Below are 14,252 nucleotides of genomic sequence, written 5' to 3'. Positions count from 1 at the left end.
AATGATGTTGGAATTGATCCGTTTAACATATTGAAACTGAGATAAAGGTGTCCAAGAGCATACATATTCCCAAAGGCTTTTGGAATTGGACCTTCTAACTTATTATTGTCAAGGGCAAGGTGTATAAGCGTAATCATATTGTTGCCAAAATATTATAGAATGGAACCTTGTAACTTATTTTTGCTCAGATCAAGGTATGCAAAAGAAGTTAGTTTTTTACCAAAACTATTTGGAATTGGACCTTCTAACTCATTAAAATCAAGAGCAAGATATATATGGCTACCAGTCATGTTCTCAAAAGTTAATGGAATGGAGCCTTTGAAATTGTTCAGGCCAAGATCAAGGTATTTAAGGGTGGCGAAGTTGCCAAAAAGTCGGGAATTGAACCTTTCAAATGATTACCATGAAGATTGAGGGAGAGTCATGTACCCTAAAGTTTTTAGAATGGAACCTTTTAACTCATTGTAACTAAGATAAGGTGTGAAAGGGAGGTCATGTTGTTCCCAAAAGATTGAGGAGTGTAGCCTTACGATTGAGTTCTAGAAAGATTAAGGTGCTGAAGGGAAACCATAACATTGTTCCAAATCGAACTTGAGATGTGGTTTTACTTACTCAAGTCATTGCTACTAAGGTTCAAATAATTCAAATGATGCAACTCAATCAATGAAGGGCTCAGGCTTAGGTACTTACCTCTCATAGAAAGATCTATTTATGAAAGATCAAGCATGACCACATGACCAGTTTTGTTGTCATAACTAATCCCATTCTAGAGGCAACGATCCTTGTTTTCTTCTTTAATGCTCCAAGAAGAAAGAATATCACTCTCGTTGTCAAGATTGTCCTTAAACTTGAGTAGTGCTCGCCTCTCTGTATCTATACAGTCGGTTCTGATACCTCCAACAACATCTCCTACTCCTAGTAAGTAAATCAGCTGCAAGCAATGCATAGTGTTGCAAAACTATGACAAAACAATAGCAATAGAAAAACAAGAATAAAACACACAGAGATTTACATGTAAACCCTTGACAAGAAAAACCACGGGTAAAGAGAGGCTAAACTTTTATTGAAGAGATTGGTACAAGAGGTGAGCAAATAGAGTGGTTAAAAACTCAATATACAGTCGAAACCCCCCCCCCCCCCCAAAAAAAAAAAAAACATAAACATATTGTACGAAATAACTCGAAAATTGAATCAGTCCGTACAGCGAGGGTGCTATCGGCCCGAGACCTTCATTGCCACCACAGAGCCCCAAATAAATCCACAAAATAAATTTGATCAAATGGATCATATCGTGAGCTTATCGGATCGAATTAATAAAAATTCATATCACCAACTCTAACATACAGCAATTTGAAACGAAAATTTGGTACTCATGCTTCTTTGTAATATGTACCTTGTGATAATACAAATATAAATATATGAAATAAAATCAACATGCTAGCAAGGACGACATAGATGTAGTTTTTTTTTTCTTTTTTTTTAGGGGAACTGAAAAGGAAGACATTGATGTATGATGCAATTAGAACATTTTCCCGTTTAAAGATAATATGAAATTATATTAATCAATTAATAATGGAAACTTTAAAATAATGTCATTTTTTAATACATGATTAAAATCTAAAATTCTAATTAACAGATGATTGTCAATTAATAAGTCATTCTCATTTAAATGATTTGAAAATTTCAAAAAAAAGGGTGTGAGGTGCCTGCCAAGACCAACCTCACGTGTCGGTATTAATGTCACTTGGATAAAAGGTAGAATTAAATTTATTTTATTTTATATTTTTTTCCCCTGATGATTAAAAAGAAGATATTTATTGTTTGAAAGATTGAGATGTAACATGAACCTATAAAGCATTTCGAGTGGATAAGATTTGCCAAGAAGTCTTGGTCCTTTTGCATCACGGAAGAAGACTTTTCTAAGGTTTTGTCGTCCAAAGCAAATATCATAATTATGTCAGCTATAATAATTGCTTCTGAACTAAAATTCTCAACTCAAATATTTGGTACATTGTATGGTGTATATTTTTTAAAATTTAGAGAGTATTAATGTCAACTTTAAAGCTAAAGGTAAAATGCATTGGTGCAAAAAAAGCCTTTAAATTTTGAGCCTTTCCAAATAAAGTAGCCAAATTATTATATATATTTTTTTATTTTTTTTTTTATATCAATAGGGTTACTAATTCAGAAAGTATTGGTGCAAAAAAGTCTTTAAATTTTGAGCCTTTTCAAATGAAGTAGTTAAATTATTATATATTTTTTAATTATTTTTATATCAACTGTGGGAGGATTACTATATATATACATACATAGAAGATCTTTTAAACATTTCGTCACAAAAATATGGTTTTGGTACGAAAAAACTTTTTAAGGATGACGTAGTTTTTTTTCTTTTGAACAGCTAATAAAGGCTAATTTTACAAGCTCAAATAATATAGTTATTGTTAGAAAATTGATCATTTTCACCGATTCAACAGTATTTTATTAGTTTGTTTCTAGTAGTTTGACGTTGGTAGGCATTCAGTGCGATTGAAGACACAAAAGAAGTGCGCAGTCTTGGTTGGCATTATGTAATTTTATAATAGAAAACCTTTTTTATTTTTTTTATTTTTTTATTATTTTTTTTAACATATCGCAAGTGAAGGATTTGAATTGAAATTAATATATGGAAAAAAAATAATAATAACTTTTACTGTTAGACTGTTCCTCAGGAATACGCAAGGAAGATTTTGAAATTGTTTTGGCCGTCAGGAGAAACTACCATAACTAGGTTATAGAAACTATCATAAATGAAATTATCTCCTTTTCTCATAAAATAAATAAATCAATAAATTTCCAAACGGTAAAATAGACAATATAGCATTTATTTTGTTTAATTTATAATTTTTTTTCGAAGACGGAATTATCTTAATGCAATGCCTCAGAAGTGTAAAAGGAAATAACATTTTGAACCACACAAAAACAGTAGGTATATCAGATAATAATATTCTTAATGTAAAATCATTCCACTCTTTCTTTGTGAATTTCTTCCGGTTCTGCATATTGTAGTTAGTTGAATTGTATTCTTTCTGATCTCGTCTCCGAGAAAATGATGATATCACACCTGCAAGCAGACCAAATATGCAGAAGATAGTGAATTTAAAGAATCAAATGACAGGCTATGTACGAGTGCAAAGCCTTGCCACATACGCCTAGATAGAAAGCACATAAAAAAGAAGCTATAGTTTGCAAATGCCTTAATTTCCAAACGCAAATAATAACCTGAGAAATGATACCATCATCAGCTTACCAATATGAGTTGTATGTGACATCGAAAATATATAGTAGTATATAACAGTAATTTATAAACAATATTATTAATTTCTAATGTCTCAACTTTTTTATCCAAAAAAAAAAAAAGTTTTAAAGTCTCAAGGTCAAAACAATTAATTCAATTAATTCAGATATATCATTCATATATAATTTAAAAATTGAAAACAGAATGAGGGTTCACATGCGTGGTAGATGTATTTAGTCATTTGACGTGACAAATTAAAGGAAATATGTGACGATACATGCATGGTTGCAAGTACATAATGTATATGAGTACTCAATAAAAAATAAATAAGAGAGCTGGCATTTTACCCTAATAATCTCGGAGTGTCCTGAGGAACTTTGCCTTGCGCACTGCTGCAATAACATGAATCCAATTTGCAAAATCATTTAAGAACTTGAAATATGCAAACCTCCATGACTTGCTGAAGATCAATGTGCCCAAAACTCCCCAAAGTCCAACAGCATATCCAACCCCCATACTCGCATAAAATCCATGGCTTATAAGCTTGTCTGTGTCTTCTCCATTGCCAGCTTCTTCAATCAATCTAGGAGGAGTGGTTGGTTCTTCTCCAGGACACTTGTTAGAGAGTGGATCTCCGCAAAGTCCAGTATTCCCCATGTATGCACTTGCATCAAAGCTTTGCAGTTTACCAGTATTGCTTGTTGGAATTTTACCCAACAAGTTGTTGTTTGACAAGTTTAGCACACCCATGCCATCAATCAAGGAAAGGCCTTGAGGAATTCGACCCAACAAATGGTTATTTGACAAATCGAGAAAATCTAACGACCTCACGTTACCAATCCTTGCAGGAATTTGTCCACTTAAATTGTTTCTCGATAAATTTAAAGAAACTAACCCAACGAGCAGAGTGATTTCGCTTGGAATATCACCATTCAACATGTTGCATGATAGATCAATGCTCTTTACAAGCCCCAAAGTTCTTCCAAATTCAGACAGTATTCCTTTCCAAACAAATTCTATTTTTTCATCTCTCATTGTAAAAACAGATGAGTTAGTTGCAGGAACAGGGATAGAGATGAGATAAGAAATGGTTGCACGCATACCTTCAACTTTTCTCATTGCAGTAAAATTACCAACACACACGGCAAGACTTCCTGAGATGTCGTTCATAGACAAGTCCAACAGTTGAAGAGATTGTAGATGACATATATTTGAGGGTATGCTGCCATTGAAATGATTGGCTCTTAGGACAAGTATAGCAAGCTTTGTTAGACTTTCCCCTATCCAACTAGGAATTGGTCCTAACAAGTTATTCTCTCCCACATCAAAAGCTACCAACCTTGAGCAGTTTTTCCAGGATGAAGGTAGTCCACCTGTAAAATTATTATTGCCAAGATGTAATGCCTGAATGGACAACAATGTACCAATGGAGGTTGGAAGTTTCCCTGATAGATTATAATTGTGTGCCAAGTTGAGAACTGCCAAACTATATAAACTTGACCAACAATCTGGAAGTGTCCCTGATAATTGATTAAATGAGATGTCTAAAAATACCATATTTGCTAGACCCTTAACGTCACATAAATAATTGAGGTTCGAGAATTTATTCCTGGAAAGGTACAGTCCTGTCACCTTGAAGAGAAACATAGGAATTGCACCTTCTAATCGATTGGAACTGAAATCTACTTCATGGATATCTCCCCACTTCAATATTGAAAGATTCGGAATTCTTCCACTGATCTGGTTGTTAGAAGCATTCATAATGTGAAATTCAGTAGATGTGTTCCAAAACCATATGGGAATCGAATCTGAAATTCCCGTGTTGGAAATCTTGAGCACTGAATAATTGACTTGAGTTTGAAGCCAGTTTGGGAATTTAGGGCCCAACTTACAAGAACTAAGGGATATGGTTTGCAATTTGAAAGGAGGAACCCAAGCAGAACTTACATTGAAAATCAATAATTTGTTTGAAGATAAATCCAAGAACCTTAGTTTGGAGAGTTTCAAAAAGTGAGCTTCAGAAATGACACCTTCGAAAAGGTTATTTGAAATATCTAACTTCTCCAGCTGTGATAATTGGCCAATACTTGGAGGTACACTTCCACCTATTTGATTTGAGGAAAGATCCAAGGACTTCAAAGAGGAGAACAATGAAAGATATTGAAATAACCCCACGATTCGGTTCTCACGTAAATCCAACATCTGTAGAGAGTGATTTTTACAGCTGGATGATGTTAGACTAAGGTCAGGGAGGTCACCACTAAGAATGTTTGAAGGCATGTACAATTCACACAAAGTGCATATGTCCCAAATGGATTTTGGAATTTCACCTTCAAGTGTGTTACGGGCAAGATCAAGGTGTTCAAGTATAGACATATTCCCTAAAGCTTCAGGAATGCGACCTTCTAGCAGATTCTCCTCCAGGGAAAGATATGTTAATTTGACCATGTTACCAAAAGATTCTGGAATGGAACCTCGTAAACTATTAAAGCTCAGATCGAGGTGTGTAAGGAGAGTCATGTTCCCTAAAGAATTTGGAATGGAACCGTTTAACTCATTGTAACTAAGATCAAGGTATGAAAAGGAAGTCATGTTGTTCCCAAAAGTTTCAGGAATGGAGCCTTCTAATTCAGTTGAAGAAAGATCAAGGTGTTGAAGGGAAACCATAGTGTTTCCAAGCAAAGTTGAGATGTTGTTACCACTCAAGTCGATGCCACTGAGGTCCAAATAAACCAAATAACGCAACTCAGTCAATGGAGAGTTCAGAGACTTACCTCTGATAGAAAGTTGACGATGTGAAAGATTTAGCATGATGACATGCCCACTTATGCTGTCACACCCAATTCCATCCCAATTGCAACAATCCTTCTTTTCTTCTTCATAGCCCCAAGAAGAAAGAGTGTAATTGTTGTAGGATTTAAGATTGTCCTTGAACTTGAGGAGAGCTCTCCTTTCTTCATCAATGCATTTGGTTTCGAGACTTCCAACTCCAGAATCTAAATTGGATATAACAACACTTCTTAGTAAATAAACCAGCAGAAACGATTTCACTGCGGTTGCAATTTGAAGGGATAATCTACTCATGCTTATAGATTGCAATTTAAGTTAGGAAGATATATGATTTAAAAGATTAAGATGTGGCATTAACTCTGTTCCCATTCTCCATTATTATGAACATATACATATATAGACTAATGTAATACGTTTTAAAGTCAGCATGGAAGGCTCCAAAGTCTTCCAAGGGACGACCCAGCTGTCCTGTTCGGCAACGCGGCATCCATTAATTAATTATTTGAACTTAGACTTTATATTCATTGTTATTGCGTATTTGATGGTGAATTCTCCAAGTTGTCTCATTTGAAAATAGTCATTCACAATTGCCTGATCTTTAGTCAAGAATACAGTAATTCCTCATGTGCTATGAATAAATTCCCCACTGGTCTGTCATTTTAAATGGCACTTGCAAAGCAAATTAATTATATTTCCCACCGCCATCAATGAAACAACCAGAAAATAACAACGAAAAAATCAACACAATTAGAAAGCTGCTTTGGAAACATGGGCGAACCTAGATGGGGCCCAGCTGCCCCTCCCCAATTTTTTTTTTTTTTAAATTTTTTTAATGCTTTTTTGTTTCACTTTTTTACCATTTTAGCCTATTATAATTAGAGATATGCCCATCGTACCCGCCACCCTTTCTCCCCAGTGTCCACCAAACTTATATTGAAAATCTGTAATTTGTTTGAAGATAAATGTTTCAAAAAGTGAGCTTCAGAAATGAAACATTCTAAAAGATTATTTGAAATATCTAAATGCTTTAGTTGAGATAATTGAAAAATACTTGGATGTACACTTCCACCAATTTGGTTTGAGGAAAGATCACAGGACTTACAAGAAGAAAAAAAATGAAAGATAAAGAAATAACTCCGCGATCCGGTTGTCACCCTAAATCCAACATTTGCAAAGAGTGATATGTGTAACTATATGACGATAGACTAAAGTTAGGGAGGTTTACAAACCTCCTCTAAGGATGTTGGAAGCCATGGACAATTAACCTAAAATGCATATGGTCCAAATGGATTTCAGAATTTCACCTTCAAGTTTATTACTTTTAAGAAAGTTGTTCAAGATAGACATGTTCACTAAAGCTTCAAGAATGTGACTTTCTAATTGATTATGGTCCAAGGAAACATATGTTAACCATGTTACCAAAACATTCTGGAATGGATCCTTGTAAACTATGAACCTTGTAAACTTCATAGCCCTAAGAAGAAAACGTGTCATTGTAATAGGTTTTAAGGTTGTCCTTGCACTTAAGGAGACCTCTCCTTTCTTCATCAATGCATTTGCTTTTGAGACTTCGTACTTTAGAATTTGAATTGGATAAAACAACACTTCTTAGTAAGTAAACCAGTGGAAACAATTGCATTGTAATTTGAATGGATAATCTACTCATGCTTGACTCCAATTTAAGGAAGAACGATATGTAATTTAAGAAATTAAGATATGGAATTACCTCTGTTCTTGATATCCATTGTTAACATATATATATATATATATATGTAGGGATAATTATATTTTAGTACTCTTTCAAACCACCTAATTTCATTTTAGAAGCTTTAAAATCAATTTTGTCACATTGATATATAGTGTTTTTAAAATTCTTACAAATTGATTCAATTAAGTTAAAATTGATGAATACCATTAAATAGAGGTCATATGTGGAACATGTGATGTAACACCCCGACCCAAAAAAATGTCTCAAATTTGAAATTTTGATCAGATTTGACCAAGGTGATTGACCAAGTAGATCCCATGGTTGATTTGTTATTAAGAGAGGAATTTTATATTGATTGAGGTACCATGGCAAAGTACTCACCGACACGAGTTTGTAGACTAGTAGTATGCCAAAATCGGAGTTAAGAATAGGAAATTATGGTCAAAATAAAATACGATCAGAACTGATCGGTGAGTCTAAATTTGACTTTTTATCTATATATATTTTGATGTTAGCTCATGTATTATATGATGGCGCTCATCGATACGAGTTTATAGATTGATGGCACACTCAATTTGGACCTACGGTTGGAAAGTTACGGGTCTGTAAAGTTGTGCTCATATTTTCTAAGATTGACTTTATCTTATAATGAAATATTTAAAGGGATTTTTGGCTTATGCCATGTATCACCAGTTGGAAGTGTCATGTGTTACGTTTAGAGAATGCCATGTGTCATCATTAAATAAAAAATTATTTTTCTTTTTCTTTTTCCCTTCCCACCGTTTCTTTCTCTGGACCCTCATGTAACAACCCCTCTCTTTATCTATTTCGCTCTCTCTCAGTTGACCAATCAATTGGCCTCGTCTCAACCGTCAGGCATCAACATGCACCAAATGGCATGGGAACCCACCACTGGCATATGCCAGCAGCCGAATCTCCAGCTGTTTGGCTGGCGCACATGCTCGGATCGGTGTCTTATTGCTGATAGCTGATGGCTTGCTGTTTGCTGATTTTCCAACGGTCTCTGGTCATGAACTTGGTCTCTCCCCTTAGTTTTTGATCCCCCGATGTAAAAAATGGCCTCCATTAGTCCAAATTTCAAAAAGTTTATGAGATACATTGGAGGGGAATTTGGATGAAACTTTCCAACTGTTTTCTAGCCAATGCCGGCTATGTTGAGCCCAACAAAGGTTAGTAGTATGCTCCTCATCTCTTTAGCTTTCCATTGACATCTTATTTTTGAATTATGGATGTGCATTTGAAAAGTTGCCATTTTTGATTATATGTTGTATTTAATGTGTAATTGTATTAAATTGTATATGTATGTACATAATTATATATAAATATGTGTACATACATTTGTAATGCATATTTTTGTATATATTTACATATACATAAGTATGTGTGGGCACTCCTCTGGCATGTATGAGTACCTACATATGTATGTGAACATATGTGATTATGTATAAATATGTCTGAGTGTATATGAATGTACATTATTTGTATACATATATATACACATATATATATTTTTATAACAGGTATATGAGCATGTATATTTATTAAAAAGATTTTGTTATGTACATAAACGAACATATATATATATATATATATATATATATATATGTATACATGTGTAAATAAAGATGAATATACACATATGATTTGTATGCTTTGTGTTATTTAGAATTTCAAAAAATATTATGTATATTCTAAATTTAAGAAAACTGTTGTTGATTTTACTGTACTATTTATGTGATTTGAATATATTTGTTATATAAAATTTACTATATCGTTTTGGAGAAATTATTGATGATTATTTATTATTGAAAGTACTTTTAAATTTTACTGTTATATTTATTTTGCATAGTAAAATGAATTTGTGTGAAATTAAGTTATACGTAAATTTTATGTGATTTAGAATAATAATTTCTAGCATATAAAATATATATTTGTGTATTTGGATCATTGTGGAATTGAAATTATTTAGGTAATAATTAATTTTATAAAATTGTTGGATTTATATAGTTTATTTAAAAGAAATGTAAATTTTATGGATTTAGTAAAAGTGTACTAACTTAGTTATATTTTATCAAGTTTCAGTATTTATAATTTTATAAGACTTTACAGTTTTTAGATGCGTCATACAATATTGATGTTCTATACTATATTGTTGATTAGCGTGCAAGTATGTATGGCTATCTTGTGAGAGTCATGGATCTGAGGATTGACAAGTATATTTATACAATAAGCACCAATCGTCATCCCTCCTTGGCCGCAGGATAGTTGTTTATTATATTATGACTATCCTATGGGAGCCTTGGATTCGAGGGTTGACAAGTATATTTTTTCAGTGAGCATCAATCCCTCCCCTCCTTGGGTGTAGGATGGTTGTTTATTATGTCATGGATTAGCGTGCAAGTTTTATACATAGTCATCCTTTATAAGTTAGGATGAGAGAGAGTAAGTAAGTATAATGTAGAGTGAGCATCAACTGTCTCACCCTTGGTAGTAAGATGATTGTCATTATAGATTAGCGTACATATATGTATGGCCATTTTATAGGAGCTATGAGTCCGAGATATGGCAGCTATAGTGCACAGTGAGCATCAGTCACCCTCTCTCGGTCGAAGGATGATTGTTTTTATCATGGCAAATTATTAGCAATTAGTGCTGCAGGACACCAAGGTGACCGATTGCAGGTTTTTCTCTTTAACTTTCTCATTAGGTAGTGTTCGGGACGTCGAGTACTATCTAGTACTATTGGTATATTGTATGGTGCATCAAGTATCTTTTCATAAATACATATATATATATATATATATACATATTATGCTATATTTGTATGTACCATACCGTGTAGGGATAACGATTTGATTTTGCTCATTAATAACTTAGCTTTGTAACTCTACTGCCTAGGAGTCGAAGAGTCGGACGACCATTATAGGCAATTATTCTGGATGTATTGGTAGCAGTGTACCTGTGACAACTGATATTATAGGATCGCGTATTAGCATGTTATATGGTATCATATGTTCAACCACTATGAGTATGCATATTTCATAGTATATTTATAAATTCTAAATTTAAAATTTTTATTTTATTTTAACTTAACTATTCATGATTTGATTTTCTATTATTACCTTTACTTGTTATAATTATTATTATTAAAATTGTTAATTGTTATGGGTTTGAAATTGTTAATTATTGTATTATTATTATTGTTGTTGTTATTATTATTATTACTATTATACGGTAGCCTTTGCGTAAGTATTGCTGTTTTCAAGCAAGTATGATAACCTTTGGATAAGTATGATAGATTTCAAACAAGTATGGAAGCCTTCAGATAAGTATATTAGCTTTTGGGCAAGTGTGGTAGTTTTCGGAAAAGTATGATAGCCTTTGGATAAGTGTAGAAGCTTTTAGTAAAGTATATTAGCCTTTGGGCAAGTGTGGTAGCCTTCGGACAAGTTGTACTATTGTTATTAATATTACTATTATTATTGTTGTGTTATTCTATCATTTATATTATGCATTGATATGTTTGTAAAATGATATTAAAATGTTGTACTGTACTAAATGCATAATGTGGGTGGATGTGAATATTTAAAGATATTATTTGTTTATTAAATTATTTCTAGGATATATATTCTTATACTTTATTATTGAAGTGCTGCCTATTATCGAAAATCTTGTAGTAAGTGGAAAGAACAAGGTGGTATGAAATAGGAGTTTTTCTGTGTTGGGAATTTTTGAGGCATGTTCAACCTTTAAAGGATTTTCCATAGGATGGTTCGCTAGAGTTTTTCCTGAGATTTGGGCTTATCTACGATTCCGGTAAGGGATCCTAATGTAACACCTTGTCCTAAAGTACATCGCAAATTTCTCAAATTTGATCGAGGTTGACTGAATTTGATTGCCGTTGACAGAGAAGGGATCAAATGTTGACTTTTTGCTTCCGATGGAATTTCACATTCACCAAGGTCCTGTTACGAAGTACACATTGGTATGAGTTCATAGACTAGTAGCACGTCGAAAATGGAGCTACCGTTTGAAAGTTATGAGCAAAACAAGTTGACGTCCAAACTGTCTAAGGGTGCCAGGGTTGACTTTTTATTTTTGGGGATATGAGCTTTGACTCATGTACAGATGTGAAGTACTCGCTGATACGAGTCCGGAGACTAGTGGTACACTTGATTTGGATATTTTGTTGAATAGTTATGGACCTGCAAAATTTTTCAAATACAGTATTATTTTAATATTATTTTTAAAAATGTGAATAATTGTGCCACGTATCATCAAGTGGGATGCACCATGTGTAATATTTTAGAAGTGACACATATCAGCAATAAGAAAATACTATATTATATTATTTTGTCTTTATGTTATATATTATTATTTTATGATTTTAATATTTATTTATTTATTCTTTTTGTTTTTGTCTTTTTCTTTTTTTTTCTTCCTTTTCCCCACGTGGGAAAACACTTTTCTTTTCTTTTCTTTTTCTTTCTTTCCCTTCTCCTTCTTCCCTGAGCCCATCAAGCACCAGCAAAACACACACAGGGATTTTTCTCTCTCTCTCTCTCCTTTGACTCTCTCCCCCTCTCTCTTTGACCGATGGTTTTGGCTGGATTTCAGTGGTCGGATGGCAACACGCGCTGGCCAGGGAAGGAGACCATTCTCCGGTGACGACAACCTCCAATTTTTCCGGCCAAACGCCGCGGGATGCCCCCAGATCGGGCCGGTGAAGTCGGCGGCAGTGGGTTTGAGTTTTTTGGTGATTCTTGCCGTTTTCGGCCAGCCCAGTCCGATCTTCCACTCTTTTCCCCCTATTTTGGGTTTTTTGAGTTCAAATATGGTCTCCAATTGTTTAAATTCAAAGTGGTTCGCGAGTTATGAAGAGGTGCAGTTCGGTCCGTACTTCGCGGGCAAATTCCAACCACCACCGGCGGAATTGGGGTCAATGGAGGCCGGTAATGTGATCCTTGTCTCCTTAGCTTTCTATGGACACCTTATTTGTGAATTTTAGATACCATTTGCATTAGCTCCCCTGGGTACGAGGTATTATTTATCCGAATAAAATATTAATTTATTTGAGTTATGTAATATTGTTGTTCTAGGAGCACGTGTGCATCGTGGAATTGATCCCATGGAGGATCTTGGGTTAATTGCATGCTCGAGGTGAGTGACCCATTATTTTGGGATGTTAAAATATATATATTTTGTGTTAATTGGTTATTTGAAAAATATGTTTGATGTGTTGAATATTTAGTAAATTTATATTTGGAATTTTGATGCCAAAATTGAATGGAATTAAATATTTGTGCATTATCATATATTTTGGTTTTAAGGAATTTGAGATTTTGGTAATTATTATCAAATTTCTTTGTTGGAATATTTCATAATTAAATATTTGATAAATATGTTTTATATATTTGATATTAAGAGAATTTCAATATAGAATTATATTGCCAATTTATGATAATTTTTTTTAATGTGTTTTGGTGCCATTGGACCAAGAGTAGGCAAGTTTGATATTGGCCATAAGCCGCCCCCCTCCATGGCTGGGATAACAGTTTAAGCAGCAGCATTATCGGGATGCCGAAGCGAGTATGCAAGTTTCTCTCTTTAATCTCCTGCCAGATGGTACTCGAGACGCTGGGTATCATAAGGCATCACTGGTATATAGTGTGGTGTGTCAAGTATTATTTCTCAGATATAAATTTCAAATCCTAAAGTTTTAAAGCCGTATTTGAATTAAATGTACTTAACTTGTTTTATCATCTATTTACAATTAGTATTTTCTAAAATGTATTTATTCATGTTTTTATTAATTATTTTAAACTGGTGTTTTAGAATTTTATTTTACTATGTTGATATTATTTAATTAAATTTTGAGATTTTAACATGAATTTTATTGTATTCTTTTATCTATTTTAAATTGAGGTTTAAAATCTACTAAAATGTTTTCTTGATTATTTTATTAATTTAAATAATAAATTTTATAATTTATATACTGAGTTTATTTTTGTTTTATGCCAAATTTCTTTAATATAAGTTTATTTACGATTTTATTTATTTTATCTAGTGATGTTTACTCTAAATTTAATTATTGGATTTTTAAAAAATGTTTTCAATGTATATATTGAGTTCTAAATTAATATTTGTATTTATGTACATTCTAAATTATTGCATTCCGTCTAATTTGATATTTCCTTGATTATATTTTTTATGTAAATTTTATTGTAATTTTGCTTATTTTATTTATGACATTTTGTGTATAATTTAATAATAGTTATTAAAATTATTCTTGTTTCTTTAATTTAATGTATTTTATTTATAATTTATTTAATTAATTATTCCTTGATTTTTGGGGTACAATTATTGGGTTTTGTGAAAATGTTTTAAAAAGGAACTTTTCCAATTGAGTGAATTGTAAGGGTTTTTGAGAGAAAATATTGTTTCAAATATTTATTA

General features: G+C 32.9%; 1 protein-coding gene across 1 annotated transcript; it reads right to left on the bottom strand.

Moving 5' to 3' along the window:
* Positions 1–2,838: 2,838 nt before the first annotated feature.
* Positions 2,839–6,413, bottom strand: LOC132799198 (receptor-like protein EIX2). The gene is made up of 2 exons (XM_060815985.1): positions 3,625–6,413; positions 2,839–3,103 (listed from the first exon to the last, which is right to left on the bottom strand). The coding sequence occupies exon 1, from the start codon at positions 6,359–6,361 to the stop codon at positions 3,626–3,628; it is 2,736 nt and encodes a 911-aa protein (XP_060671968.1). The 5' UTR covers positions 6,362–6,413; the 3' UTR covers positions 2,839–3,103; position 3,625.
* Positions 6,414–14,252: the final 7,839 nt, after the last annotated feature.

Source organism: Ziziphus jujuba, chromosome 3, assembly GCF_031755915.1.
Source record: "Ziziphus jujuba cultivar Dongzao chromosome 3, ASM3175591v1".
Lineage (NCBI taxonomy): Eukaryota > Viridiplantae > Streptophyta > Magnoliopsida > Rosales > Rhamnaceae > Ziziphus > Ziziphus jujuba.
This window is presented reverse-complemented; position numbering and strand designations above follow the sequence as displayed.

Bases quoted from the DNA above. Each gene is read 5' to 3' on its own strand.
- LOC132799198 (XM_060815985.1), bottom strand. From the start codon at position 6,361: ATGAGTAGATTATCCCTTCAAATTGCAACCGCAGTGAAATCGTTTCTG.